This window comes from Streptopelia decaocto, assembly GCF_964273445.1.
Source record: "Streptopelia decaocto genome assembly, chromosome: 21".
NCBI lineage: Eukaryota > Metazoa > Chordata > Aves > Columbiformes > Columbidae > Streptopelia > Streptopelia decaocto.
The window spans coordinates 3,095,914-3,121,216 of NC_138676.1; the positions used below are offsets into that span (position 1 = coordinate 3,095,914).

General features: G+C 50.0%; 1 protein-coding gene across 4 annotated transcripts; it reads left to right on the forward strand.

Annotated features, from left to right (window-relative positions):
• The first annotated feature begins 539 nt into the window (after positions 1-539).
• ST14 (ST14 transmembrane serine protease matriptase) lies at positions 540-23,338 on the forward strand. 4 transcript variants are annotated; one of them, XM_082070277.1, is made up of 22 exons: positions 540-2,439; positions 2,553-2,856; positions 5,042-5,563; positions 5,792-5,951; positions 15,195-15,354; positions 15,535-15,662; positions 15,755-15,825; positions 16,251-16,411; positions 16,740-16,775; positions 17,043-17,280; positions 17,426-17,565; positions 17,752-17,849; positions 18,092-18,201; positions 18,660-18,790; positions 19,086-19,190; positions 19,973-20,080; positions 20,196-20,306; positions 20,442-20,570; positions 20,900-21,086; positions 21,202-21,476; positions 21,758-21,894; positions 22,811-23,338. In XM_082070277.1, the coding sequence occupies exons 5-22, from the start codon at positions 15,198-15,200 to the stop codon at positions 22,970-22,972; spliced, it is 2,484 nt and encodes an 827-aa protein (XP_081926403.1). In that variant the 5' UTR covers positions 540-2,439; positions 2,553-2,856; positions 5,042-5,563; positions 5,792-5,951; positions 15,195-15,197; the 3' UTR covers positions 22,973-23,338. The 4 variants fall into 4 exon arrangements, with proteins under 4 accessions (XP_081926403.1, XP_081926404.1, XP_081926402.1 ...); XM_082070279.1 differs by lacking the exons at positions 540-2,439; positions 2,553-2,856; positions 5,042-5,563; positions 5,792-5,951 and adding exons at positions 14,094-14,148; positions 14,252-14,426; XM_082070278.1 differs by lacking the exons at positions 540-2,439; positions 2,553-2,856; positions 5,042-5,563 and having other exon boundaries at positions 5,670-5,951.
• Positions 23,339-25,303: the final 1,965 nt, after the last annotated feature.

The window sequence follows — 25,303 nt, forward strand, 5'->3', positions numbered from 1 at the left end:
GTCTGTGTAAGATGGTTCTTTTCAACCTGTTTTCTCTTGTAGTCTTTAGTTTATTTAACACGTAGTTTGCACTGAGTTATACATTACTGGATGTAATCTATTTCAAGAATAGAGGGTTGGAGGAAATCGGGTATTTCAGGAAAAAGAAAGCGCGGGCTGCAAAGTGTTGAATAAGCAAGACTTAGCGACAAAGGAGACAGCAGAAAGGATGTGGTTCGGGAGGGAGGTGAGGATGTTCTTAAGTCCTTTCAGTTGTGAAGTTAAAATAAGAAATTAAAGAGACTACAAGCAACTCCCTGGTATAGCTTATGTGAAAGAGCCTTGATATTCAAAACATAATCAAGACAATCCTGCTATGTTGGTTCTGTTCATAATTAATAAAGTTCCTCAGTCTCAAAAACTGCAATCAAGTGCTGAAAGGTGGTTACAGAGTGAAGCCTCTTATATTGCTGCGAATCTTCTTGCTCTTAACTGCGTGAATTTGTCACTGGACACACTATTAAAACAAGAAACCTGCATCTAATCCCATGAGCTTAGTGTGTCTCAGGTTGTTGCTGCTCAGTTTCTGAGTCGGCTGTTCAGCTCCTCACCATCTCCTTTTTTCCATAACTCTTTGCTAAACCATTGGCTTTGCTGAAGCCTCTTGCATTTGCCTTTGAAGTCTGGGATTTTTGGGGAAAGAGCATCAGTGGGCTGCTTATTTCAAAGGACCACATGCTGGATTAAGTAATACCTGTTTACTCCCAGCCTTCAGGAACAAAGTGGAGCCTGTTCTGTGGTTCAGCTGCCACCTGTCTGATGAGTTGCTTCCACTGTGGTTGAAAACTAACCCTTAAGGCACTGCGAGTAAAAAGCCCTTGGTTTTAGTAGGTAACCTCTAACTTGTGCACAGTGGGCTGAAGGGCAGAGGGAGCTCAAGTTGGTATTTTTGGTGTGTGCTGGGACTGAATGAGGATGTATTTAAATAGGACTCTGCTCCAAGTGGTGGCTCCTGTGTCCTCGGATGACAGATGTGTTCCAGATGAGCAGTGCAGCGAGACCTGCATCAAGGAGCACACAGGAAGGAGCCCTAGAGAAAATACTATTCTGACATCACCCATTTTCCATCTGTTTGTCCTGCCTGAAACCAAAGGGGCTTTCAGCCTGATGCATCCTTGCCATTACCTTTTTTAATTAAAAAATGGAAGTACAGCCTGTTTTCTTCACAGCGAGATGCTCGCTAGATGTTTGTTTCCCCCAAGAGAATATCACGTTATCATTGCTTATGAGGGCTGAGTGTGCTACACAAACTGCCACAGGCCATTTAAAGCCTTTCTGACCTTTATTGTAACAACTGCTCCATTTTATTTAAATCATGAGGGAAATCACTATTTGTACACCTCAGCAGGAGGCCCTTATAACCCAGTGAACTCCCCTTGGGGTTGCTCAAAGTGTTCTTTCTCAAAAGCTAATAGTTAATGGCACACCAACTGCCCATTGCTTATAGTTGGTCTTCCTTTTCCAGACGCCTTGAAGCCACTGACACAGTTTTTAAGCAAATATAAAAACCTGTCTACTTTTCACATGGCAAACCCGAACCACAGAAACTAGAACAAAATCACAATAAATTCTTTTACCCCACAACCTTAAATATAGCGACATCTTGCAGACTGGGCAGAGCTGTGGTGAAAGGAGAACGTGCTGCTGTGTCCTAGGTGGAAATGCTGCAACAGAAACATGGTTTAATTCTGTAGTTGCCCCACAGCAACCAATCTATCTTAATCTGAGATTTACTGGAATTGTATTTATGTGGGTAGGTGTGGTGTGATCCTCAGTGCTATGCTGGACCTTATAGTTCACGATTTGGTTGAAAGCCTCGGGATAGCATCACTACAGCTGATAAAGCTTTTTGAATACAAACTTGGCATCATCGTTTAATGCAAGTTTTGTGAACACCTATTGAAACAAGGGATCGTTTTCGCAAGCCATGGGTACCCTTGCTCCCACCCTGCCCTTCCTTCTCAACCCTGCTACAGACCAGTGAATAACTCAGGATAACAAGGAATAAAATAACAGTATCCTTTGCAAAAGGGAAATTATGGCATCCAGAGACAGTTGGATTCACCTTTTTTAACTTGTACATTGAACTTCTAGATAAATAAATCTGAATTGCTCACCCTAGGCTGTGTTTGCGGGCACTGATACCTCCCTCGGGCAATTCATCTGACCTCCCTTGGGCTCTTCTTGTGGGATGAATCACCTTTGGGTATAAGCATCTCTCTCTGTGGACTATAATAGGAATTCTGGATGAGTAGCTCAAATTTGGGCTCTTAATGATTCAATTTAGGGATGACGCATCTTGTGTAACGTGACCCATTCAACGTGGATTAATCTACTTGAACACTGATTAATCTTGTACATGGCATCCTGCGTTGAGACCCAAAACCTGCTACATCAGAGGTAAGCATTTTAAGAACGAATTTGTTTCCTTATGCCTAGAAGTAATAACCAAATCAAGTTGGCAAGCCTTACATCTCTCTTTTGTAACATTACATTTTCTCACCATCCTGCAGTTTGCAAGACTCGGAGCAAAATAATTCACCTGCCAGAACCAAGATCCTTGAAGCAGAAACGTGCAGGTCCTGAAGAGCTCCGGGGTCAGGTGGTTTCACAACAACAGGTAAAGAAAGAGCAGAACAAAATACAAGTAGGAGCATCAATAAGTGGATGCGCTGACCTGGAGTAAAGCCTGGAAAACAGAGGAGCAAACCTGCCGAAGGTCGTGCTGGTTTCCCTGTTGCACTGATAACTGCTTGAATTGTTAAGAAGGACCTGGAAATGAGGACCTGCAAAAATACCGGCATCGTCTGAAACTGGGTGAGTGACTTCCACGTGTTGATTTATCATTCCAAATGAATTTTTGTAAAGAAGGGAAAATATTTTCAGTTTGTGCTTGGCAAAAAAAATGACTGCCTGATATTTATGAGACATGCATGCAAAAATATGCTTCTGTACATAGAAAAATTTGCTCGATTACTCAAAAATGAAGTATTTGCACTGAGGATTTTTCAAGTGCTTAAGCAAGTTGCTTGTAAGTCAGCCGATGGTGAGAGTTGTTCCTGTTTTCTCAGTTAAACAGTGAAATGATGGGTATGGTAAGTCAGAAGCCCTTGAGTCACTGCGGCTTTATGAATTATCAATGTCCCTTTGCGCTGCTTTGCTCGTGTAAGGAAATAACTTCTGTTTCATAGCTGGGGTTGTTAGTAACAGGCCTTAAATTACAAGCAAGAAGTTGGTAAACTGTTGTATCAAAGTTTGCTTTTAACAGGGTTTCTGTCCTGAAAGTGCATTTCCAAATTTGTTTGGCCCCCGAAACGTCTGTGAAGGGGTTTTAAAGGTGATGCGAAGCAGAGAGGGAGGCTCCTCTTTCTGTTGGTTTTATTGGCGCAGGGTTGTGTGTGGGAAGCTGGTAGCTCACCAGAAATCACCAACTCCCCTGGGTGGTTGTTCCACTAGGACAGCTGGGCAGGAGTGTTAATGTGCAAAGCTGAGGATTTCTCCAAAAGCCCAAAGTTCTTCATTGTCACAAAAATAGCACCTTATTATTTGAAGGGCAACATGAAAGCTTAGTTTGTGTTTTAGGTAGCTGTGACCAATAGAGAGCGCACCCCAAGGTCAGAGAGGGGCGTCCTTTGCAATTCGAAAGCTGAGTTTAGGGTGGGTTTTATGAAAACCCACAGTAAGTGCGGACACCTTAACACTAGAATAGATTGTCTTGAGAGGAGGGGAGTTTCCAGACAGACATCATCTGTAGCGCTCCTGCTTTTCGGGGTGGAGATGGACTGGAGCAGGTCTCCGAGGCTGATTCAGCACGTTTCACCCAGCCTGCCAGCTCATCCCGGCCAGGACTCGCAGCATCGGGGAGCGCGCGTATCACTGCTCACCTCTGACAGACTGAGAGCTGGAGGCGAGTTCATCACCAGTTTTCCTGCTTCAGGCTGAGCACGTTAACAGCATGTACCCAGGATTGCTGGGAGGACATCAGGTAGCTGGTTGTCTGTTTTTGCCATAAAATGGCAAAAAAAACGACTACACACCACATCCCTTGTCCTCTGCACCAATGAGGGAAGGAAATAAGTGGAACAAGACAAAACTCAAAGCTGCATACTTTTTTTGGCTTGCAAACAGCTGAGGTAACACCAGCACAATGTCTGAACTTCTATTTTGTGTGGAAAATAAGGTGGCAAGGCACTTGAACATGGGTCAGCTCTACTTGTTTATGCTAAACCAAAGAGAAGCAATTTCATCGCATCGTCTGCATCTCTTTCCCCGCTAAGTCACGGCCTCAGCGTATACATTGGCAGCTCCTTAGGCAGACAGGACCTTAACTGACTTGGAATCTTGGGTGTGTCAGAGTGTGCAGCTGGTTTCAAAACACGGGAGCCAGAAAGCAGGCAGTCAGGCCTGTCCACTCTGCTGCTGCGCTGGCAAACGCTCCTGATGCTGATTCAGAGCTCACAAAAGAGCTTCTCTGCTTTCACAAGCCACGACAGGGCTCAAGAGGGAGACCCAGGCCATAGTATAGTCCTGGGAGCAAGCTTAAATCCTCTGGTGTGCTTTCTAGTGCTTTGGATTCCCTTGGGAGTCCACTGGCAATACAGAGGCACAAGAAATGATCCCCTTTAATTCTGAAAGTGCGTCTCAGAGCTGTCTGGAGGGCTGGGGCTGGATTTTTTCGTTTCAAGCTGGTTGCACGCTGTCACATCCTTTCCTTGCTGCTCCTGGCTGTCTCATCCACATGATGGAGCTGGTCCCCAGTGCCCTTTGTTTGGCTTTCATGAGTTCAGGACAACCCAAGCCATGTTTTGGAAGCAGGACTCTCACTCCAGAGCTCTTGAGAGAAGCCTTTGAGATCAAAGGATGAATTCCCGTCCAGATTACGCAGTAGTCGTGAACAGTAGCACCGCCTCTCGGGTGTGCCTCCAAGCAGCGTGAGGGCAACTCACTGAACTTTTACAGGTCCCATTCTCCACAGTCAGTAATTATTTTCCTTGCATTACAGATGGAGAGGCTGAATCACACCAAGACAACCTGCCTCGGGCCTGAAAGCAGGAAGGGACCCTGTGCAGATGATAAGCCGGTACCCAGTGTTCGCCTTTGCTCTCAGGGGGCTGCCGGTTCAGCTGGAAACCACAGAGCTTCTGGATGACGTTTTCCTCTCCTCCCACTGAATCAGCCTTTTATTTACTCTTTGGAATGCAAAGTAACAGGACACCCTGTGAGCTTTATCTCTTTCCCAATCTTTTGTATCACAGTGGAAGTTGCCCAACCGGCTTGAATGTTTTAAGTGCAGACTGAGCTGGGGTGGTTTCGGGGTTGTCTGGCAGGAATCTGGGTGGGAGGGCACTGCCGGTGAAATTTGAATTTAGGAGTCACACTGAGAACAGACTCCTTGGGAAGGCTGCAGGGAGGAAAACTCTTTGTCACCGAACCCAGCCCTTCACTGGATGGATGGTGCTGCTTTGCAGAGCTACAATTCCTGGGAACTGCCTCCACCAGAAGATATTTCCCCTGCATTCGTTGTGTAAGCAGCTACGTTCTTCCTTTTTTTCACGTGGATGGCATGCCCAGGGCTGGGAGCTGATGTGGAAATATCCTGCCTGTTCAGACGGGGTTTGCTGCTCCTGCAGCTGATCCGTGTCTCCTCGGGACTCTCCTGGGGGTCCAGCTCACAGCTGTTTAGCTCTTAGGACTTGCACACAGTTCTGACAAAGATGGAACCTAAAGCAAGTGCTCTCCTTCCTCCTTAAAGGCGTGTTAAACCTCGACTTGTTACTCTCAGGATGCTGTGGTGGCCACACTGATGCAAAGAGACGACGTTAGGAGGAGGTGACAGCTTTTGTTGAGGAACTGATACAATTTGGACGAAACAAGAGGCTTTGTTTGCTGCTGACTGCTGCCATCGCACGTGGGTAAGTGGCTTGATTTTTGTGTGCTTCGGTTACATCTTTCTTGATGGTGACATGGCTTGGGCTCAGCATCCTTCGGTCAGACCAGAGAGACACATGGAAGTGTCATATTGCAAAAGCACATGGCAAACTGCTCATTGGGAATTGCTGCTTTGATGTTTCGGGGATGTACAGTGCCCAGAAAGGGGGCTCCCATCTATTGCGGTGATTTAGCAACGCGGCCACAAAATAAATCACTGCTTTGGCAGCAAAGAAACGGATGGGAATCCCATCCCTTTGGGCTCTAAACCAGCTGCCTCCCAGCTATATAATATTTTATATTTAGTACATGTGTTGCTTTCTTTTTTTCCCCCACAGTGATTGCATCCCTTTGTTCAAAGAGCCAGCTGGGCTATTGAATTAGTTTGTAGAATGTCAGTGGCTTGAATGACAGAAAACACTGAGCATTTGCATCTCTGTGTGAACCCGGAGTGGTGGATCTTTGCAGGAGACACCTTAGGCCTCAAAGAGCGAGTTTGCATCTTGCCCTCACTGGCCACATCCCAGAGCTGCCCGGAGGAGGCGAATTGATATATTGAAGAGGAGAAAATTGCAGAAACAGTGGTTGAGCTCGTACTAGCTGCTTTATACCTAAAATCTGCTGTTTCACGGGGAGAATGTTAAGTCAGTCAGCCAGGTAGGGAGTGGTTGTAGAACTGAAGCTCTGGGCAGGGTTGGGCATCAGCGAGAGAGCTGAGAGCAGCTCCTGACGTGAGCCAGCGGGCGGTTCCAGCAGGCTGACTAACAAAGCCGCCTTTTGAAGGGGAATACCTGAAATCCCAGGTACTTCCTGCTGTGCGGTGCTCAGCCTGAGTGGGATTCTGGTGGCTGAGGCAGAATGGAGCAGAAAAGCCGGTGGTAGAAGTATTTCTGCAAAAGCACAGAACTTCCCTGGGGTTTTTCACCTAAAAAGAACACAGCAGGATCAGAGACCTGACACTGGCTCTTTTTACCCCAGAGAAACACCTGCAAAAGGAACACAAAGCTTATGCTCTGCAGGAGACATTCTAGAGCAAGGGGAAACAAAGGTAACCAACCCAGCAAGCACCTGCGTGTCCGTGGGCAGCTCCTGGCACACCAGAAACAGCGTTCGGGGAAGTTTAAATGTTCAGATGGGGAAAAACAATCAGTTTCAGAGCAGGATGCAGCTGGTTTAAAGTTATATTGGTATAGACTATCCCATATAAGACAGAGAAGGGAAGATCCTTTCCAAGAAAGATGATGTTGGTCCAGCCATGTTGAATCTTGATTTACTCGTGATTGTGAGAAATCTAAATATTGGAGCGTGGTGGGGAAGTCATCTTTCCAAGAGGAGGAAAATGGTGGAGTAAGACTGTCAGAATCGCAGTTTTCAGTGTTAAAAACCATCTTTCAAACCTGCCCTAGAGCATCCTCAGAACGCCAGGTCGGTCCCTCCTTGTCTTCTTCGGGGGCACAATTTAATATTAGACCATCAGTTCCCAGGAGCTGTTGCTGATATGTAAGAAATACCCCGAGTGCCAAATTTGGATACACGTGCAATTCCTGCTGTACTGCTGTGTGCCTTGTCATTTTTCATCTGGTCTCTTCTGGTTGATAGGATGTCTCAGCTCATTCCTAAGGTGCTGCAGCTTATCTAAGAGCAGGTTTCAGGCTGGGATAAAGGGAATATTTTGCTTTGGCAGCCCCTCAGTTTCCCAGATGTTTTTGGGAACAGCTTGTCCCAGGGGCCGAAGTGCCTGTGCGTGCTGGTGAGTGCCCTCTTTGCAGCGGGGTTTCTTAGCAGGATAGTTGTTGTCACCTGGAAAGCCGTAAGACCTTGGGTACATAAATCTTTGCCCTAGAAACTGTTGTGTCCATGAGCGCTAGTGAACCCTCCTGCTGACTGTGGAGTGGCTTCTCTTGGTAAAAGACAGATTTCTCGGGTTTCATTTACTTAAAGCACAGGGCAAAAAGGTCTCTTTGGGCAATGCAGTGGGGTTTTTGGCTTTCTGGGCACGGCGTTTTCCTTCGTTTTCCCACGAACGCCGGACACGGGAACACCAGGGGGACCCGATGGGTGTTTCCGCCTCCCCGTACCTGCGGAGAGGAGGGGCTGGGCACCGTGCCGAGCCGCGCCGAGCCGTGCCGAGCCCAGGAGAGCAGCGCCCGAGCCATGGCAGCCTGAGCCGGCCACGCCAGCCGCCCTCGCCATGGAGCGGGGCCCCACGGCTGCCAGCATGAGGTACAGCGCCCAAGTGCAGGTGAGACGGCACCCGGAAGGCGGTGGGGGTCTCCCAAAAGCCATCAGCTTTTCACCATGCTGCTTCGGCCTCTGCTGGCTCGGGTTCCTTTGAGCTTTTCAGGTCAGGATCGACAAAGCTCCTACTGCTCCGGGTAAGGTCAGGAGAACCTGTTTGGGGGATGCCGCCAAGCCCAGAGGAGCAGGAAAAGACAAATCAGCTTTGGGAAAGGGGAAATTCCCACCCGTGTTAGACCACCTCGGTGTCAGCTCTAAAATATCTCTGATGGTTTTGATTTCGGCTTAAGCTATGTGCTGGGGGTGTGGGTAAAGCTAAACTACACGAAGGTGAATTGTTTGCAGCGCTTGAGTCTGGGTTGTTTAGCAACAGATCTAACTAAACCTGTTCCAGCCATTAGCAGGTCTGACTTTAACCGAGAGCTTTGGGGCTTCATTAATTAACCAGTGCGTTATCAGTGTGCTTTGAAACTTGAGCGAGCTTAAGCCATGGTCTTGGTTTTTGGGACTGCGGGTCAGGCAGGGACTGTTGGGTTTGGGTTGCACCTCCAGAGCTCGCCCTGTGCCACAGAGCTGTTTTAAAACCAGGCGTTTAGATCAAAGCAGGACAGCAGCGTGTTCCAGCTCACCTGTGGGCTGTCTGTCTGGGTGGGTCTCAGAGGTTTTAGCGTTGTTATCTGGCAGCACGAGCAGCCAGCAGCTCTAGCACCCATCAGAAAGCTGGCCTACAGCAAGAAAAAGCTTATTTTGCCTCCAGCCCGGCTGTCTGTGTGTGTGTTAGAGCTGCCAGGAGCGGGAAGGAGATGCTCTCGCTGATACTGCTCAGCTCCAGCTCCTTGTTCCCTGGCCAGGTCAGGGTGACTCCGTTGCATGCAGTGTGATTGTTCCTGTTCCCTTGTTCTCCTGGCTAAAGGAAGGCTTGTGCACTGGTGTGTCTTCCCTTTGTTTTGGTTCTGGATCAGTTTTCCCCCTTGATAACTTCAAGAGGGAGCTGATCTGATCTGGGAGGACCAGTGAACAGCCCGAACGGTTTGTCCCTTGTTGGATTTGGCTTCCTATAAATGAGACGGCAGAACAAGCGTGAGTTGTTTTTTGCAATGATCCTGTCTCCTCCTGTGATGGAGAGGGAGCCGGGCACAGTGAGAAGCTGCTCCTCGTCCTCAGAAAGGTGCAGAGATTTTCTCTTGGGTCATGTCTGATGGGTGAGCTGCTGCTCAGGCCAGTTTTGCTGCTGTGGGTGCCAAAACCAAACAGGGATCAGGAAGGTGACAACGAGAAAAAGGGCTGAGGCCAATCGAGAGCACACCAGACCTTTGCTCAGCAAACAAAAGATCACTTTGTAAAACTACCGAGAGAGTTGTGAAAGCATCAGAGCAAAGGTTCTTGCCTTGCCCAGGGTAGAATGTGCCGTTTCCATCCAAAGGCAGCCTTTCAAATGATGTACTGCAATACCCCAGATATGGGCTGGGGCGGAGGAGGGAGCAGCTGATACTGATTGATTTGGCAGACAGAGGCTTTGCCAGGTCAGAGGTGCTGCTGTTCCCCATGTTGTTAACTCTAAACATTCAAATATTGTGGGCCAGATCCACCTCAAAGCTGTAAGAGTCGGTCAAGAGCGTGGGTGCAGTGTGATGCGCATGGAGTGTTGCAGCGAGGTCTGGAGCCCAGCTGGTTGTGTGCGGCTGCTGGAGGGCGTGTTTGTTGTTCGGACGGTACTTTCTGTACCGGGAAAGATGTAGGAGTGTTTTTAAATAAGCCATTTGCATCTGCGGCGTCTCTTTTCTCGTCTGGGGACATAAGCGTGTTGTAGGGAGGAATTTCATGGCTCATAGCTACATGTAATAGGCCTTATTTCCTACTTCTCTCCAAGAACTGCTGAATCTTGCATATAAAAGTCTCTGCAACAACAGAAACACAATTAGAAGCGTGATGGCTTTTTTTTCTGAGCTACTGCGCTTATAATCCTGGTGCGGGGCAGCAAGCGTAGCCCGCGCTGTCCTGCGCAAACATTAACTCGAGTTTCTTCTGCAATAAACCTACAGAAATTCGGTTTCTCGTATGACTCAGAGTGGTCACGAGACGATTTAATGCTGTAGAGGGCTGAGGTTGAAGTTGGTGCGTGAAATAGGTGTGTGCGACTTGGGTCTTTCACTATTGCCCTCTGTGCCCGGAAGGCAGACAGTGCGGAGGACTCCGTGTCCCTTCAGAGTCCCTCCTTAGCTCTGATGTCATCGTTTTATAGCATCATTGCTGCTAATAAGGAACTGAAGATGAAAAAATAATATGCTGGCAAAGTTTCTTCAGTGTTGGGGCAACACTGCATGGACGTGCCTTACAGAAACTCAGCTCTTGTGTGTGCTGTTTCCATGTATTTCTTACCAAGGATAAGAAGAGAATTGGGAAGATTTTTGTTATCAGATCTCTTCCTGGAGGAGTATGAGGGTTTTCAGCAAGAGCTGATCTCAGGAATTGGGAAGCGAGCTCCATGCTGTGCACACCATATGTCAGCAGCTTTTAGTTGGTGGGTTTTTTTTAATCTTATAGGAAACAGGCTGTTTCCCCTTATGCCAACACCACAAAGCTGGTGTTTGCTTTCAGTATGATCTGGGAAACCTCAGGATTGGAAAACAGAACTTTCTTGGCTCTTTCTTGCAGAAGCCCACCCTGTTGATCTCAAAGGCTTGGGGTGGGTGTCCAGGCTCTGGGCCACGCCATCGTCGACGAGGCGATGGATTTGGTTCCTCTCATTTCTCCTGTGATATTTGTTTTAGTTTTTATTGAACACCACCTGAGGCAGGTGTGGCTGGTAAAGGGGAGGTGGAAATTGTCTCTCGGACATGCAGGGTGTAATTACCCGGCAAGAGTCGGGCCGTGTTGCCTGCTGACTCTTCTTTGTCTGAGACCTCCCCAGGCCACCTCCAAGTTTGTGTTCTTGCTGGAACCACCAGACAAGCCAGAAATCAGCTTCCGTGGGAGATGCTGATCCCAGCTGGAATCCCAGTGAGCATCTCCTGTCCAGAGCTGCCTGTGGCAGTCCCTGCCGGCCCCGAGCACCTGCCGAATTTCCTGCCGACAGAATTGCGGAATTAGTCACTTCTGCATCTGGTTTGGCCAGTCTGGCAGAGTACGATCACTGTCTAAAAATACATCGTGGGGCTGGCTGGCGGAGGACGAGTGGGAGGGTTTGCTCACGCACAGAGCTTCTCCTTGAGCTCCCTGCACGAAGGAGATGTGTGCAGGAGCCCTGCAAGCGCTAGAGAAACCCATCTGTGCCCGTTCCCGTCCCACACTTCCTCATGGAGTCTTTACTCCAGGGAAGAACAAGGCGTGGAAGAAATGGGACCATGTCTTTCAGAGCAAGGAGGAAGTAACCGAACCTGTGACTAGGGCGGGGAGAATATCAAGGCAGGTTTTCTGTCAATAATGTTTATCGGAGTCGTTTCCTCAAGAAGGACGAGTCAGACTTGGAGTCACTTTGAGCCGGAGACTTTCTCAGGGAATCATGGACAAGGTGAGAGCAGGATGTGCTTTCAGATCCTCTCTGGTTTGCATCTGCCCTTGCAATGGACTGTTCAGTACGAGACAAATGTGCAGCAACTGTTAGCTAAAGGAAGTTAAAACTGTAATCATCTTTCCTTGATTTATCTATGATCTTTTGAGCTTTCGAGGATGGTGCCCAGCCCCACCGGGGAGCTGTTTTTCCCCGTCGAACAGGAGGAGCAGCAGGGAAGGGATGTGCAGCACAGTGAGTGTGTGAGCAGAGGCTGAGCTGTAGTTTTTGGGCACAGACAAGCCTGGCACTAAGCTCAAACTTGTGGTTTTTTGTGCTGAGCGTGGGCAGGGAAGATTCAGCCTCTTACTCAGAGGTCAGGACAGGGCACCTCATCTGAAATCTTCTCGGCATGACCCAACTTGGCATTCCTGGAGTGTTTGGGGGATGCTTCAGATCCTTTGCCTTGGGTTGAGAAGATAGTTTGCAGGGGTCACTCGTTGCTTACCCCAGGCTGCGGCGGACGACAACTCTGCAAGGCGGCTCCACGCAAGTGTCCAGGTTGGCTGGAGAATGTAAGTGTGTCCAAAAGGTGGAGAGATGTAATGGTGTGCAAAAGGTGTACAGATGTAATGATGTGCAGAAGGTCTGAGGATGGGAGAGTGCAAGATCTGGAGTACAGAACAGAAGGCGGGGGGGAAACCTCTTTGCATCCAGTCTCGTATCTGCCTCTAATCACTGCGTAACTTCTGGTGAGTGACAGCGTCTCCTTATGCACCTTGTACAGGAGTAATAATGAAAATCATCTCCCAGGAGTCCCCACACTCCTTTAGTTGCTCCTGGTGCTGTGGCTGTCGCTGCTGGCTCGGAGCACGAACGGAGTGGCAAAGGCGTCCTGTAAACTCTTTCAGGTTTAAGTTCTTTCATCCTTTTTTTCCAAGAAGAGCAGAGAAATGGTCCAAAGAAAGATCAGATGGTGAATTTTATTGCTTAGTTTCCTTTGGTCATGCTGCAGGAGCATGTGTTTGTCTGTGTAGGACGCAGAGAGGAGCTGCTTTTTCCTTCTGATTTAATCACACTGAGTAGTTACTCCTAAGAGTTTTCTCTTGGTAAAGACGCAACCTGTAGCTCCAAGAGGATGTTACAATGCCCCAGCCGCTGTGTTGTGCAGTCTGGCCTTGCGCAGCTCTGTCTCCTGCTTGCAGGTGTTTGGTAAAACTGAAACTTGGGTATTTTGCAGAGGGCTGAAGGGGTTCTGTGTGAACAGGTAGATCTTTTAAAGCCCCAAGGTTGTTTTCTTGCTGCAGGCTCCTGCGGATGTTAAAAGAGAATTAAATACTTTCCTTACATCTAACAGCAGCAAAGTATCGGAAGTGCTGGGCGGGTTTGGTGCTGCAAACAGGGCGATGCTTGTGAGATTTGTGGCTGGTTTCTCCTCTTTGCCTGATTTGGGGATTTCTTGTGTGACTTGGAAACCGATGTGAACGAGGTTGCTATCTCGAAGTTGGCCTGTGAGACTCCAGGCAATCTTGACTGAAGAGTTTATTGATTTAGGATATCTGTATGTATTTAAGCTTTATTTTGTGTGTCTTGTGCTTTGAAGTTCCCTTGGGTTATGTTTTCAAGCTTTTCCTGTATGACCATGGAAGCCAAATGGGAAGCAGAGCTTCCCCCATGGGATCATCCTCTGGCCCTGCTGGGTCTTTTTCTCCTGGCGCTGGCTGGATGGTGGTGACAGAACCAGCCTGGCACCCCAGAGATGCTGTGCTGGACCTTGGTTTCTTTTTGCCCAGCTTTAGGCAGTAAAATCTCACCAAGCAGCCAAGTTTTTCTTCCCCGTGCTGTAGGGAAGAGCAATAAATTCGGATTATTCCGAGAGCAGACAATGTGAAAGCTGGTAGGTTGGTGAGTGTTTGCAGAGGATTAAACTTTGCAAAAATGTAGGGTAAGGTTCCTGCCACGTCCCTTTCTTTTACAAAGGGCCTCTGGCAAATACCGCAGGGAGGAGAGGCTGCGGAGGGTGGGAGGAGAGGACAGAGATTGGGTGAAGAAAAGGGCAAAAGGAGGAGAGGAACAGGGCAAAAGGAGGAGAGGAGCGGTGCAAGTGCTGGGCTTTCCTGCAGAGCAAGGCTTGGGAAGGATGAAGAGGGTGAAGCCAGGGACGTGCAGCGAGGACGGCTCATCGCCTGGCTCAGGAGCCCCTTTGCTGGTTGCTTTTCCTGACTTTTAGGAGCTTGTGACATTTATATCAAAGTAACCCGAGGCGTTAGCATTTGTTTGCGTTGGCCGCGGGCTGAGAGAGGACAGGAGGCAGCATCTGACCTGGCATCACGTTGGCGGGGAGGACGTTACCCATTCTGGAGCGCAGGAATGCATTTGAACACGGCGCATTTGTGCTGGTCAGGCACTTTGCTTTGTGGCATCCTTGCTGGCCAGGAAGCTGCCAGATGCTGGTAAGGCTCAGGAGAGGGGAAAACGGGAAGGCAGCGCCTGAAAAGTGAAGCGTCCTGGTAGTTTGGGCAGTTTGCAGCAGGCAGAGATCCCTTCCTACCCCAGGAATAAAGCAGAAGATGTGCTTTGCTCTCCCAGCGTGTGTTAGCAAGCTCTGGGGAGGAAAGTGCAGCTCCGAGCCCCTGAAATCTGCCTGTACCGAGGATGCTCGGGGCTGGAAACATCTGAGCCTGCAGCCGTTCTGATTCCAGAGGTGCAGGGCTGCAAGGATGGAGGGCAGGTAAGCCAAAAGTGCGAGAAAGCGAATCCCCAGGGCACCGAGGGTTCTGCAGCTGATGTGGGGCTGCCACAAACCTCCTCTTCATCACCCGTGTGCGCTACGGGTGTCATTCTTCATTTCAGGGTGGCTGCGTTTAGAACCTGATCTTAATTAGCCAACATGTCTTGTCCTGAGGGTCTGGCTGGCCGTGGGGATGTCTTGTGCGTTCAACTTAGTTTTTTGCTGTATTTCTTTTAATTGGTGTTTGTGTTGAAGAGAAAATCTCAAGCAAAAATACAGGAGCGCTGCGTTAGCCCCAGAGACATCCAGAGAGTCATCTGAATGTAAAGGGAGGAAGTAGTTTGGTTTCTTGTTTTATAGGAATGCTATTCATAGCGTGCTGTGCCCCACAGGCTGCGGTGACACACCTGCCACATAGCGAGTGCTCTGCGGGGGTGAATTTTTGTCTGCAGTTTCATCTGCCGGCAGGTAGAGATCTTGGAGGATTGTGGGTTTGTGACCTGTCATGGTCACAAGGGGCACGTGGCCTCACCACAAAGTTTACTTGAGCTGTTTACCATATATTAGGTCTAAAAGGGAGTTAGGCGTGTGTAGAAAAGCAAAGTAAAAGCCTTCAGGGTTTGTCCTGCCGTGGGGTGGGTGCGGAGATGCTGGCGCCTTGAGTTTGGGCTGATGGGGAGCTCTGCTCTGAACTGCTTCGTGGCGGGACCTCTCCAAACCAGGTTTGGGAACAGCCTTTCCACCCTCCTGCCTTCTCTGCCCCCCCAGGACATGAACAACCTGGAGGAAGGGGTGGAGTTCCTCCCTGCCATGAACTCCAAGAAGATGGAGAAGCGGGGCCCGAAGCGGCGCGTGGTCGTCGCCATCATCATCAGCGTTTTCCTGCTCGTCTCCCTTGTCACCGGCCTCCTGGTTTGGCACTTCAAATGTGAGTGTGATGTCTGATGGCGTGTAGGGTGATACCCTGGGAGGACATCCAAATGGAAAAGCTTTGTTATCCTGCATCGCTCACATGTGCCCTCTCTAACTCCAGGAAGGGGGGATGACACCATTTCCACCCCCCTGCCATGATTTCGGCTCTTTCTGACTCTGAACCGTTGCCTTCCAGACAGGAACGCACCCGTCCGGAAGGTTTTCAACGGCCACTTGCGGGTTCTGAACTGGGACTTCCTTGATGCTTACGAGAACTCCAGCTCGCCCGAGTTCGTCATGCTGGCCAAGAAGGTGAAGAGCACGGTAAGAGGTTTCTTCCATCCCTCCTCCCGTGAGCAGGACAGCTTTCCTCCTCGCTTCTGGATGTGCTGAACGCTCTTCTTTAAACCTTACAGGTAGAAGAGATCTACATGAATCATCCAGATATTGGCCCGTACCACAAAGAGACGGTGATAACTGCCTTCAGGTGAGCGCTGGGAGCTGCCAGAGCCCATTCCGGGAGCAGAGGAGGGCAATGCTGGGATGTCACACAGCTGTAGACCCTCATTGTGGGGATGGAAACACCTCAGTAATCAGCCTGAGTGACACAGGAAAGGGTGGGCAGTGAAAAGTGACTTGAAAATGCATATTATTCTCTGCCAGTCCTTAGCGCTCTGTGCTGGGGGAGACATCTTGAGAAGATCAAGGTATGGTGCAGCAGAGCCCTATGAACGCTGAAGGGGACTCGCCGGGGCCTTTGCTGGGCGCAGTTTGCTTAATTTATCATTGAGATATCCCCCTGGCCATCCTACAAAGTGCTTCATCAAGCAGCCTGGCTCCTTCTTCTCCTGCTACTTGAGCCCTGCTGCGCCTGTTCCTTCTCTCACCCCGTAATTTCCCTTTCCCCTGCAGCGAAGGCAGCGTCATTGCCTACTACTGGTCGGAATTCAGCGTCCCCAAGTACCGGGAGCAGAGCCTGGACAGGGCGATGGCGGACAAGCAGAGCCTGGTGCAGAGGTGGAACCCCCGCCTGCGGAACCCCATGCTGAAGGTGGAGTCGGTCGTTGCTTTCCGTGAGTGCTGGTTCCGTCGTCCCTCCGCGTAGGACTTGGGGTGGGACGCATTTGGCTGGAGGGGGGAGCTGTCTTTAAGGGTGTCTTTAAGGACGTGGCTTTCACAGCCGTGCGTCCTTGGGGAGGCTGCGTGGACCCTTCTCCTTCGCTCCGACACTCCGTGTTCTCCTCTGAGCCCATCTGGGGAGGGACAGGGATGAATCCCCAGAGCCCCGGCAGGACCCAGCGTGCGGGGAGGGACCCCACCACATCCCAGGGACCTCTTAGTCTTTGTGCAGAGGAACTTGCCACAGCCCAAAGGTGACACCCCATCTATTTTCTCCCACAGCTGCTGATCCCAGCATTGTTCACTCCACTCGGGACAGTAAGTACAGTTCTTTTTTAGTCTCATAATGGGTGCAAACCAGACTTGGAGCTGCTTTGGGGTCAGACAGACTGCGGCACAAGGTTCTAGCAGCAGTTCTAGCCCTGGTTGCCCTTTCTCACTTTGTAGGTGGGTGTTAATAAGCGAGGGTGCTCCCTGCAAGAGGGACAATCTGCAGGCAGACGAGGAATTACAAGCACCATACCTCTCGGGGAAAGACGGGGCACAATCTTCTCCTTGTTAACTGTGCCCTGCTCTCCTGGGCAGATAGCTGCGTGTTTGCCCTCCACGCCAAGGAAGGGGAGATCACCAGTTTCACCACCCCGGGCTTCCCCAACAGCCCGTACCCCAACAACGCGCTCTGCTACTGGACCCTGAGGGCGGACGCCAACTCCATCATCAGCCTGACCTTCAAGACGCTGGAGCTGGAGCAGTGCACGGATGACAGCGACCACATCAAGGTGTACAACTCGCTGAGCCCCGTGGAGCCCCACACTTTGGTCAGGTGAGCGTCCCCACCAGGCGTCTGTACGACACCAAGTCCTGGCGTGATGTGACACCGAGAAGTCCTGCTGCAAACTGAACTCCCGTCCCTGCTCAGAGGCTCTCGGTGCAGTTGCTGCTAATGAATTTTGTCCCTTCCTTCCTAGGCTCTGTGGGAATTACGCCCCTTCCTACAACCTGACCTTCCTCTCCTCCCAGAACGTCATGCTCGTCACATTGGTTACCAACAAGGAGGGGAGATTCCCCGGCTTTAAGGCTGAATTCTTCCAGCTCCCAAAGACGAAAGGTGAGCAGAGCCTTGGGCCAGTTCCCACCTCTCCTTGGCGTGGGCAGCTGTGGCTGCTGTTGGTTTTCAGGGATGTTTCCAGGAGACCTGGAATCAGGTCACATCTTGGCTTTTCCTGCCTAAGGCTTGGGTAACCACATCTCTCTGAATTTCTAAGCTGTTTTCATCTCCCCGCTTCTCTTCTAGTCTGCGGTGGGACTCTGAAAGGAGCGAGCGGCACCTTCACCACTCCCTATTACCCGGCACATTATCCCCCAGCCATGGACTGCGTCTGGAACATAGAGGTAAGAGGGATCTCTCTCTTTGCCTTAATTAGTTGGTTAAATTAACTTAGTTATGTAGGACAGTGCAAGTGAGCTCAGAGCAGATGCTGCCCGCAGGCCTAGAGCCTGACTTAGAGGCTCTAGGAGCTGGTGCCTAACACAGAAAAGGCTGCGAGAGGCCTGAACCCTGTGTGACACTGACTGTGGACCCCAAATTTTCTGTACTCCAGCAAACACGTCACCGACTCCGCTTCCTTTTGCAGGTTCCCTCTAAAAAGAACGTGAAGGTGCGTTTCAACATGTTCTTCGTGCTGGAGCCTGGGATCCCCGTCAGCTCCTGCACCAAGGACTACGTGCAAATCAACAGCACGAGGTGGGTGTTGAGTGCTCTGTGACCCCCAGATTTGGCCTTTTGAGTTGGGGGGCTGCGTTTGGTTATATGGCACCTCATGCTTTCCTTAAACTTACTGTGACAACAAATATTCTGGTGGTGTTTTGGGTATGAGGAGGCAGAACGGTGCTTGGGTTGAGCTGCTCTGGTATCTCGGTGTTTTGGGGGTTAGACTCCGGGTTTGTTGCATGCCTGCCTTGCAGAAAGGCAGAAACATCTGGCGTGGTTTTGCTCAAACAAGCAAATCTCCGTTGCTGGGGGAATCGCGTCGTGTTCTGCAATGCGTTTTGTTACATTTACGGTTTGCTCTTGCACAAGCTCATGGAAGCCGGGCCAAAAAACCGAGTCGGTACGGCGAGCAGTGTTGTTTCACAAGGCAGTTCAGAGCTGGAAGGAGGATTTTGCCCGTGCTGACCCTTCGTCTGTGCTCTCCCCCACAGGTACTGCGGGGAGCGCTCCCAGTTCGTGGTGGCCAGTACGACCAACAAAATCGAGGTGCGGTTCCACTCGGACCTGTCCTACACGGACACCGGCTTCTCCGCCGAGTACCTGTCCTACGACTCCAGCGATCGTGAGTTGAAACCCCGAGGCTGTGGGGAGAACTGGGGAGATCTGGGAGGTCTGGAGGCCGGCCCTGCTCTGTGGTTATGCTGCCACGTAAACTGGGCAGCGTGCTTTTCCAGGGAATAGCAGCGTGTCTTGTTTACCTGCCAACCTCCTTGTATCCCTGCTCTGTTGTAAGAAAAAGGTGTTTTTGTGCTGGGTGCTGTGGGCAGGCACAGGGAACGCCGCGTGCTGTGGGGAAGGGATGTAGAGGTGACGTCTGGAAGTCTCAGATATTATTTTACCCCTTTTTCCCCTCTCAGCCTGCCCTGGCAAGTTCACCTGCAACACGGGCCGCTGCATCGAGCGGAGCATGCGCTGCGACGGCTGGCTGGACTGCGTGGACGGCAGCGACGAGAGGTCCTGCAGTAAGTCTGCGCTTTATTTGGTTTTCTTTTAGCTTGTGGGGATGGATTTGGGATCATCGCCAGCGCAGGAGCTGCGGGGTCCTGCTCATCCAGCCCCTTCCAGGGGGATCTCCCTCCCTTTCCAGTCCCTCCCAGCTGGAAAGGTGGTTTTTCTATTTAAACCTCAAGGCTCCTGTGGGTTTGGCTGAGCTGGATGCTGTAGAATTATTTTGTTACCGAACCAAGTAATGAAAATATTTAATGTGAAGAGTTAGGTGATATAATTGTTTTTACTGATCTTATGTTTTCCTGTCTCATTTTGAATCCATGACAGTCACACTTGTACCTAAATTAAATTTAAAACAATAACACCCAAGTCACAAAGATAAATGGGTTGTGCATAGACTAAGGAACAAACCTCAGATTTGTTTCTGATTTTTGTTCCTGATCTTGCTGTAAATTCACACTATTTATAAATACATATTTATCGCTTGAAAATATTTGTGAATGGGATGCTGTTGTATTTTCTGCATTACCTGCCGTTGAAATTTTAAGGAGTTCTGTAATTTCAGACACTACTCCTATTGCATCTCCTACGTGTAAATAAAACTGCTTAGCATTGTACAGGAACCTTTATTAAAATTGTTAAACATTTAAAGTTGTTTTTATTGTTTGAGTTTTAAAAAAGATTTTATGTACAGTGCCCACGTTTGGGTTTTTTTTTTAGTATGGTTCTATGTATATATAAAATATATATAGAAATTCGGATATAAATATGTGTATAAATGTATCTCCCTTCTCAGACTGCACCGAGCAGCAGTTCAGGTGCCAGAACGGCTGGTGCAAACCCAAATTCTGGGTCTGCGACAACGTCAACGACTGCGGCGACAACAGCGACGAGCTGCAGTGCAGTGAGTGCTTTGCGGGCCGAGGGCTTGGGGAGGCGAAGGGGACAGTGGTGCTGAGAAAATCAAGCACCGTGCTGGAAACAGGCGGGTAGAAACACCCCAAATTGTCCTTCCCCAGGCTGCGCGGCCGACAGCTTCAAGTGCGGCAGCGGGAAATGCATCCAGGACACGCTGAAATGCGACGGCAAGGACGACTGCGGGGACGGGAGCGACGAGGGCAGCTGCAGCGGTGAGGGCAAACGCGGCCTCCGCCGGGTTTCCTCATCCCGACGTGTGTTTTTTGACGGGTTGAGATGTCCTGGGGATGGGTGGGAGATGCAAAGGGCTCCTGAGCGCTGGGTTTAACCCTTCTCCCTTCGTCCAGCGGTCCAGGCAACCGTCCCCTGCAAGGATTACACCTACAAATGCCGCAGCGGGCACTGCATCAGCAAACAGAATCCTGAGTGCGATGGCGTGCAGGACTGCGAGGACAATTCCGATGAGGAGAACTGCAGTGAGTACCCGGGGCAACGGGGGGACACCGTTTTCTGGGCTGGGCCCTTTAGAGAAACACTTAAGTGTGGTGGAGAGAGCTCCTGGGGCTTTTCTGGGCAATAGTTCGATTGGAAAATAGGCAGGTGCTCTTGGGCAGCATGTGGAGTGTCTGTGTTGTTTAAGAGGGTTTACACAAACAATATAGGGGTTTGTCTTCACTTTTATGGACGTGAGCAGTAAGTATTTTAGCAAATTCAGCATTTGGGCATCCCTGACATGGGAGAGGAACAACAAGGAGGTTCTGAACGGGAGCAGGAGTATCTAAGTGCCACTTCTCCATCGCCCCAGACTGCGGGATCCGCTCCTACATAAGGAAGTCGCGGATCGTCGGCGGGCAGAACTCGGACGTCGGGGAATGGCCGTGGCAGGTCAGCCTGCACGTCAGGGGCCAGGGCCACATCTGCGGGGCCTCGCTGGTGTCGGAGAGCTGGCTGGTGTCGGCCGCGCACTGCTTCCTGCAGCTGCAGGGCATCAGGTACGGGCGGGCCGCCCCGCTTTGCCATTTTAATAGGAAAAAAAACCCGTTTTTACAGGATTTCTCTGAGAAACAGTTGAAGACAGCGAGTTGGGATGTCTTGGGACTCTTGCAGGTACTCGGACCCCAGCCTGTGGACAGCTTACCTGGGCCTGACCGACCAAGGCAACCGCAACGGCGCCAACGTGCAGACGCGGAAAATCAAGCGCATCATCTCCCACCCGTTCTTCAATGACTACACGTACGACTACGACATCGCGGTGATGGAGCTGCAGAGCCCCGTCACCTTCTCCTCCGTCGTCCAGCCCATCTGCCTGCCCGACGCCACCCACCACTTCCCCGTGGGCAAGGACCTGTGGGTCACGGGCTGGGGAGCGACCTCGGAAGGAGGTGAGTGGATTTGTGGCCGCACTGACATACTTAGTGTGTGTTTTTAGAGAAAACGGGTTGGATGGACGCAATTTAAATATATTAGCTTGATTTGAGACTGGAATCAGATTCCCTTGGGAGTGCATGAAGTTCATGTCTCGGTCCTGCTGGAGAGAAAAAAGGAGGTTGTCACAGCAGTGATTTACCCGGTTGTTCGAAGCCCAAACGAAGCGTGCGGGGGTGGGAAATGCTGCTTAAAAACACTCGGTGCTTTTCCTTACGCTGCCGCTTCCTCCTGGCAGGCAGCGGAGCCTCCATCTTGCAGAAAGCCGAGATCCGGCTCATCAACCAGACGGTGTGCAACGAGCTGCTGACGGACCAGCTGACGCCGCGCATGATGTGCGTGGGGATCCTGACCGGCGGCGTGGACGCCTGCCAGGTGGGACACTCGGGTTTATTGATTGCTGTTAGGAGGAGCTTTAGTTAGGAACACAAGCTGTTTGCTCAGCCCTTAGTATTCCACACACATTTGCACACTTGATACATAACAAATCTACATGGATCCTCCGCAATGTGGACAACAAATGGGTTGGAACGGGCGTGAGCAGCAAATTGTATCGATGTGGGACTTGGTCTTAAAAATGACTCAGCACCAGCGCAGGACTGAGTCTTGAAAACCAGCAACACAAGACTTAGACTTAAACCCATCTCACCAGGTAAGAGATCACTGCACCACACTCCACTTTGTTACTGGGAGCCTTAGTTAGCAAGAGAGGTCGCTTGTTTAACTCTTTGTTCTGATATAGTGATTCTTATTGCCATACGTGATTGGTTTAGATATTACTATACTTGATATGTACATTTTTTATTGATGGAGGGAATGGGCAGGAGATTGCTGATTGTAGATACCTGACAGAATTTTTTTGAGCCTTTGGAGTTAGTGATTATAGACTTGTTGTGATTTGCTCTTGGTTCTGGCATTGTGATTCTTATTGCCATACTTAATTGGTTTAGATATATGTAAATTTTTTGTTGATTGAGGAATGGGCAGGAAACTAGATTGCTGACATAATTATTTTTGCAACTTTGGACTTAGAATTCTTTTTGGAGTTAGTGGTGATAGACTTACTGTGATTTGCTTTTGGTTCTGGCATTGTGATTCTTAATTAATTGATTGGTTTAAGTATATGTAAATTTGTTACTGATTGAGGGAATGGGCAGGGGATTATAGATTGCTGACTTAAGAGTTGGTTTTGCAGCTTTGGCCTTAGAATTGGTTTTTTGAGCCTTTGGAGTTAGTGACGTAACATGATTTGCGTTCTGTCGGTTTGGTGCTCACGCGACTGTTCCTGCAGGGAGACTCGGGGGGCCCGTTGGTCAGCGTGGAGCCCAGCGGCCGCATGTTCCTGGCCGGGGTGGTGAGCTGGGGCGACGGCTGCGCCCAGAGGAACAAGCCCGGAGTTTACAGCCGCCTCACCAGCCTGCGCAGCTGGATCCAAGAGCAGACGGGACTTTAAGGAGCCCTTGGATTGTCATTTCCTCCCCGGCCTTTACTGTGAAGTTGGACTCTACCTCTCCAGAGCAGCAGGTGCTGATGGTTTAATTTAGGCCTTTATGTTCCCAGCTGCCAACTTAGAAATCCAGTTTCCCTTTGTGGGTAAGTTAGCATGACTCCCAGCAACTTGAATGAGCAGTCATTCAAGATATAACACTTAAAGACAAACACTTTGTGGTTAGAGACAAACTTCATTGGGACAGAAAAACGTAATACAGCATGATTTTGAACCTAAGTGCAGCACTTTGTTTCAAACTGCCGTCCGCACCTCTTTCTCTGCTGTTCAGTCGTGGCGGGGGAAAGGGGAGTTCTTACCAAGGTTGGGGGATCCCCCTGGGGACCCCTGAGTGTTGTTCCACACCGAGGTCTCCTCTCCTGGCATCTGGTGGCAGCGAGTCCAGGGCTGGGGGCCTGAAAGAGAGAAAGGTGGTGTGTGTCACCCCAAGAGAAGCAGCGCCCAGCTCTGCGTGCAGAAATGGGGTGTCCAGCAGGGAGACAACATCTTTACCTGCACCCAGTGCTGCGGTTGAGCTGACACGGCTGCTTCTGAGCTCCAGCAGCTTCTTGTTGCTCGCTGCGATGAGCAGAAGAGCTTCTCTGAAATGTGTTTCTGGAGTTTGGCCCCTGCAACAAGAACACCACCATTCAGCTGTGCCAAACACCCACCTTACAGCCGCCTTACTTTTGTAAAGAAAAACACAACAGTGTCACTTGTGAATGTGCTGATTTTATTTCTTTATTTTCCTGTGTAGCCTGGTCCTTGCCCGCAAACAACTGCACTCCAGCTGAGTTTAGTTTGCCCCACCCTTGCCTGTAAATACAGCATTTTGTAAAACTCTCTATTGATGTGGAGACGCTCTAATAAACTGGGATATTTTCTAATACTCTGTGTTGTTCTTGTTGTTCCTGACCTGAGAAATCTGCTGCACAAATGCTCACTCTTCAGTTAAAAAACACTTCAATCCTGTACTGCTCCCACACTCAGCAGTTCCACTGCACCACACCACACCCACACCCCCCACCCACACCACACCCACACCCCCCCACCCACACCCCCCACCCACACCCCCCACCCACACCCCCCCCACCCACACACCCCACCCACACCACACCCACACCCCCCCACCCACACCACACCCACACCCCCCCACCCACAGACCCCACCCACACACCCCCACACACCCGCCCCACCCCCCATATAGATAATTTTTATATAGATATAGATATCTATCTCTCTCTATATATATAAATTATATATAGAGAGAGATAGATATTTCTTTTAAGCTATATATATACATATTATATATATTTATATATCTATCCATCTATCTATCTATATATATATAAAATATACATACATACACACTAACAGCTGAGCTCTGGTGTTTTCAGAGTCCAGGGGGATGCAGGAGCATCACACCAAGTGGTTCTTGATGCTGCTTCCACCTCGAAACCTGCAGGAATCAGACTTACCCCATGTTGGCAGCAAACTGAGGAGCTTGTTCTGCTTTCTGCGCAGGTAAACAGCAGAGGGAACAATAAACACACAGACACACACCTCAAGCCAAAAAGAACTCCAAAAAGCACACAAAAAAACCCCCACATTCCACACACAAACCAAGAAATCCTGCAAACAAACAAAATACAACACCGCACACCAAAACAACAACAAAATAGTTCCCAGCAGCCAAGGACATCCAGCCTGGGTTTGTGGAGCACGGGCTGCACAGCTCCTGCCGCTCCTTTCTGCTGCGGACACAAGGGGTTCAGTTGCTTTGCACTTTATTTGCTCCGCTATCTCGTCCCTGAGCTCGGGAAGCAGCGCTGGTCGGTGTGCGGTTCCAGTGCGTCACAAACTGGGCTGCGAGGGCTCACGGGAGACTCTGTGCAGCCGATCTCTGCAGAGAGAAACAGAATCAAGAACATTTCTGTGCTCACACAGTGCTGCAGCAACATCAAAAGAAGCTTTAGCTGCAGTTGCTGACCCCTGCACCGGCTCACAGGTGGACATGGAGCAGCTGCCAGCGTGAAATTATCATCACATTGGGGAGAGAAACACTCGTTCTGGTACATTCTCCCCCAAACCATTTGCAAACCCCAGTTCCCCTCTGTACAACTCCAGGACTGTGCGGTTCATCCCACCAGTTCCAGACCGGTCCTGCCTGGGCACCGACAGAGAGAACCAGCTCACCCCAGGGCATCAAAGCTTGTCATTTGGCTCCCCGGCACGCAGGGCGATGTTTGGGCACCTGCTGAGCAAGATGCAAAATTTACTCACCCTCTGTTGCCCCCC

Bases quoted from the DNA above. Each gene is read 5' to 3' on its own strand.
- ST14 (XM_082070276.1), top strand. The intron at 18,791-19,085 runs GTGAGTTGAAAC...TTCCCCTCTCAG, and splicing joins GTCCTACGACTCCAGCGATC to CCTGCCCTGGCAAGTTCACC. The intron at 20,081-20,195 runs GTGAGTGCTTTG...GTCCTTCCCCAG, and splicing joins CAGCGACGAGCTGCAGTGCA to GCTGCGCGGCCGACAGCTTC.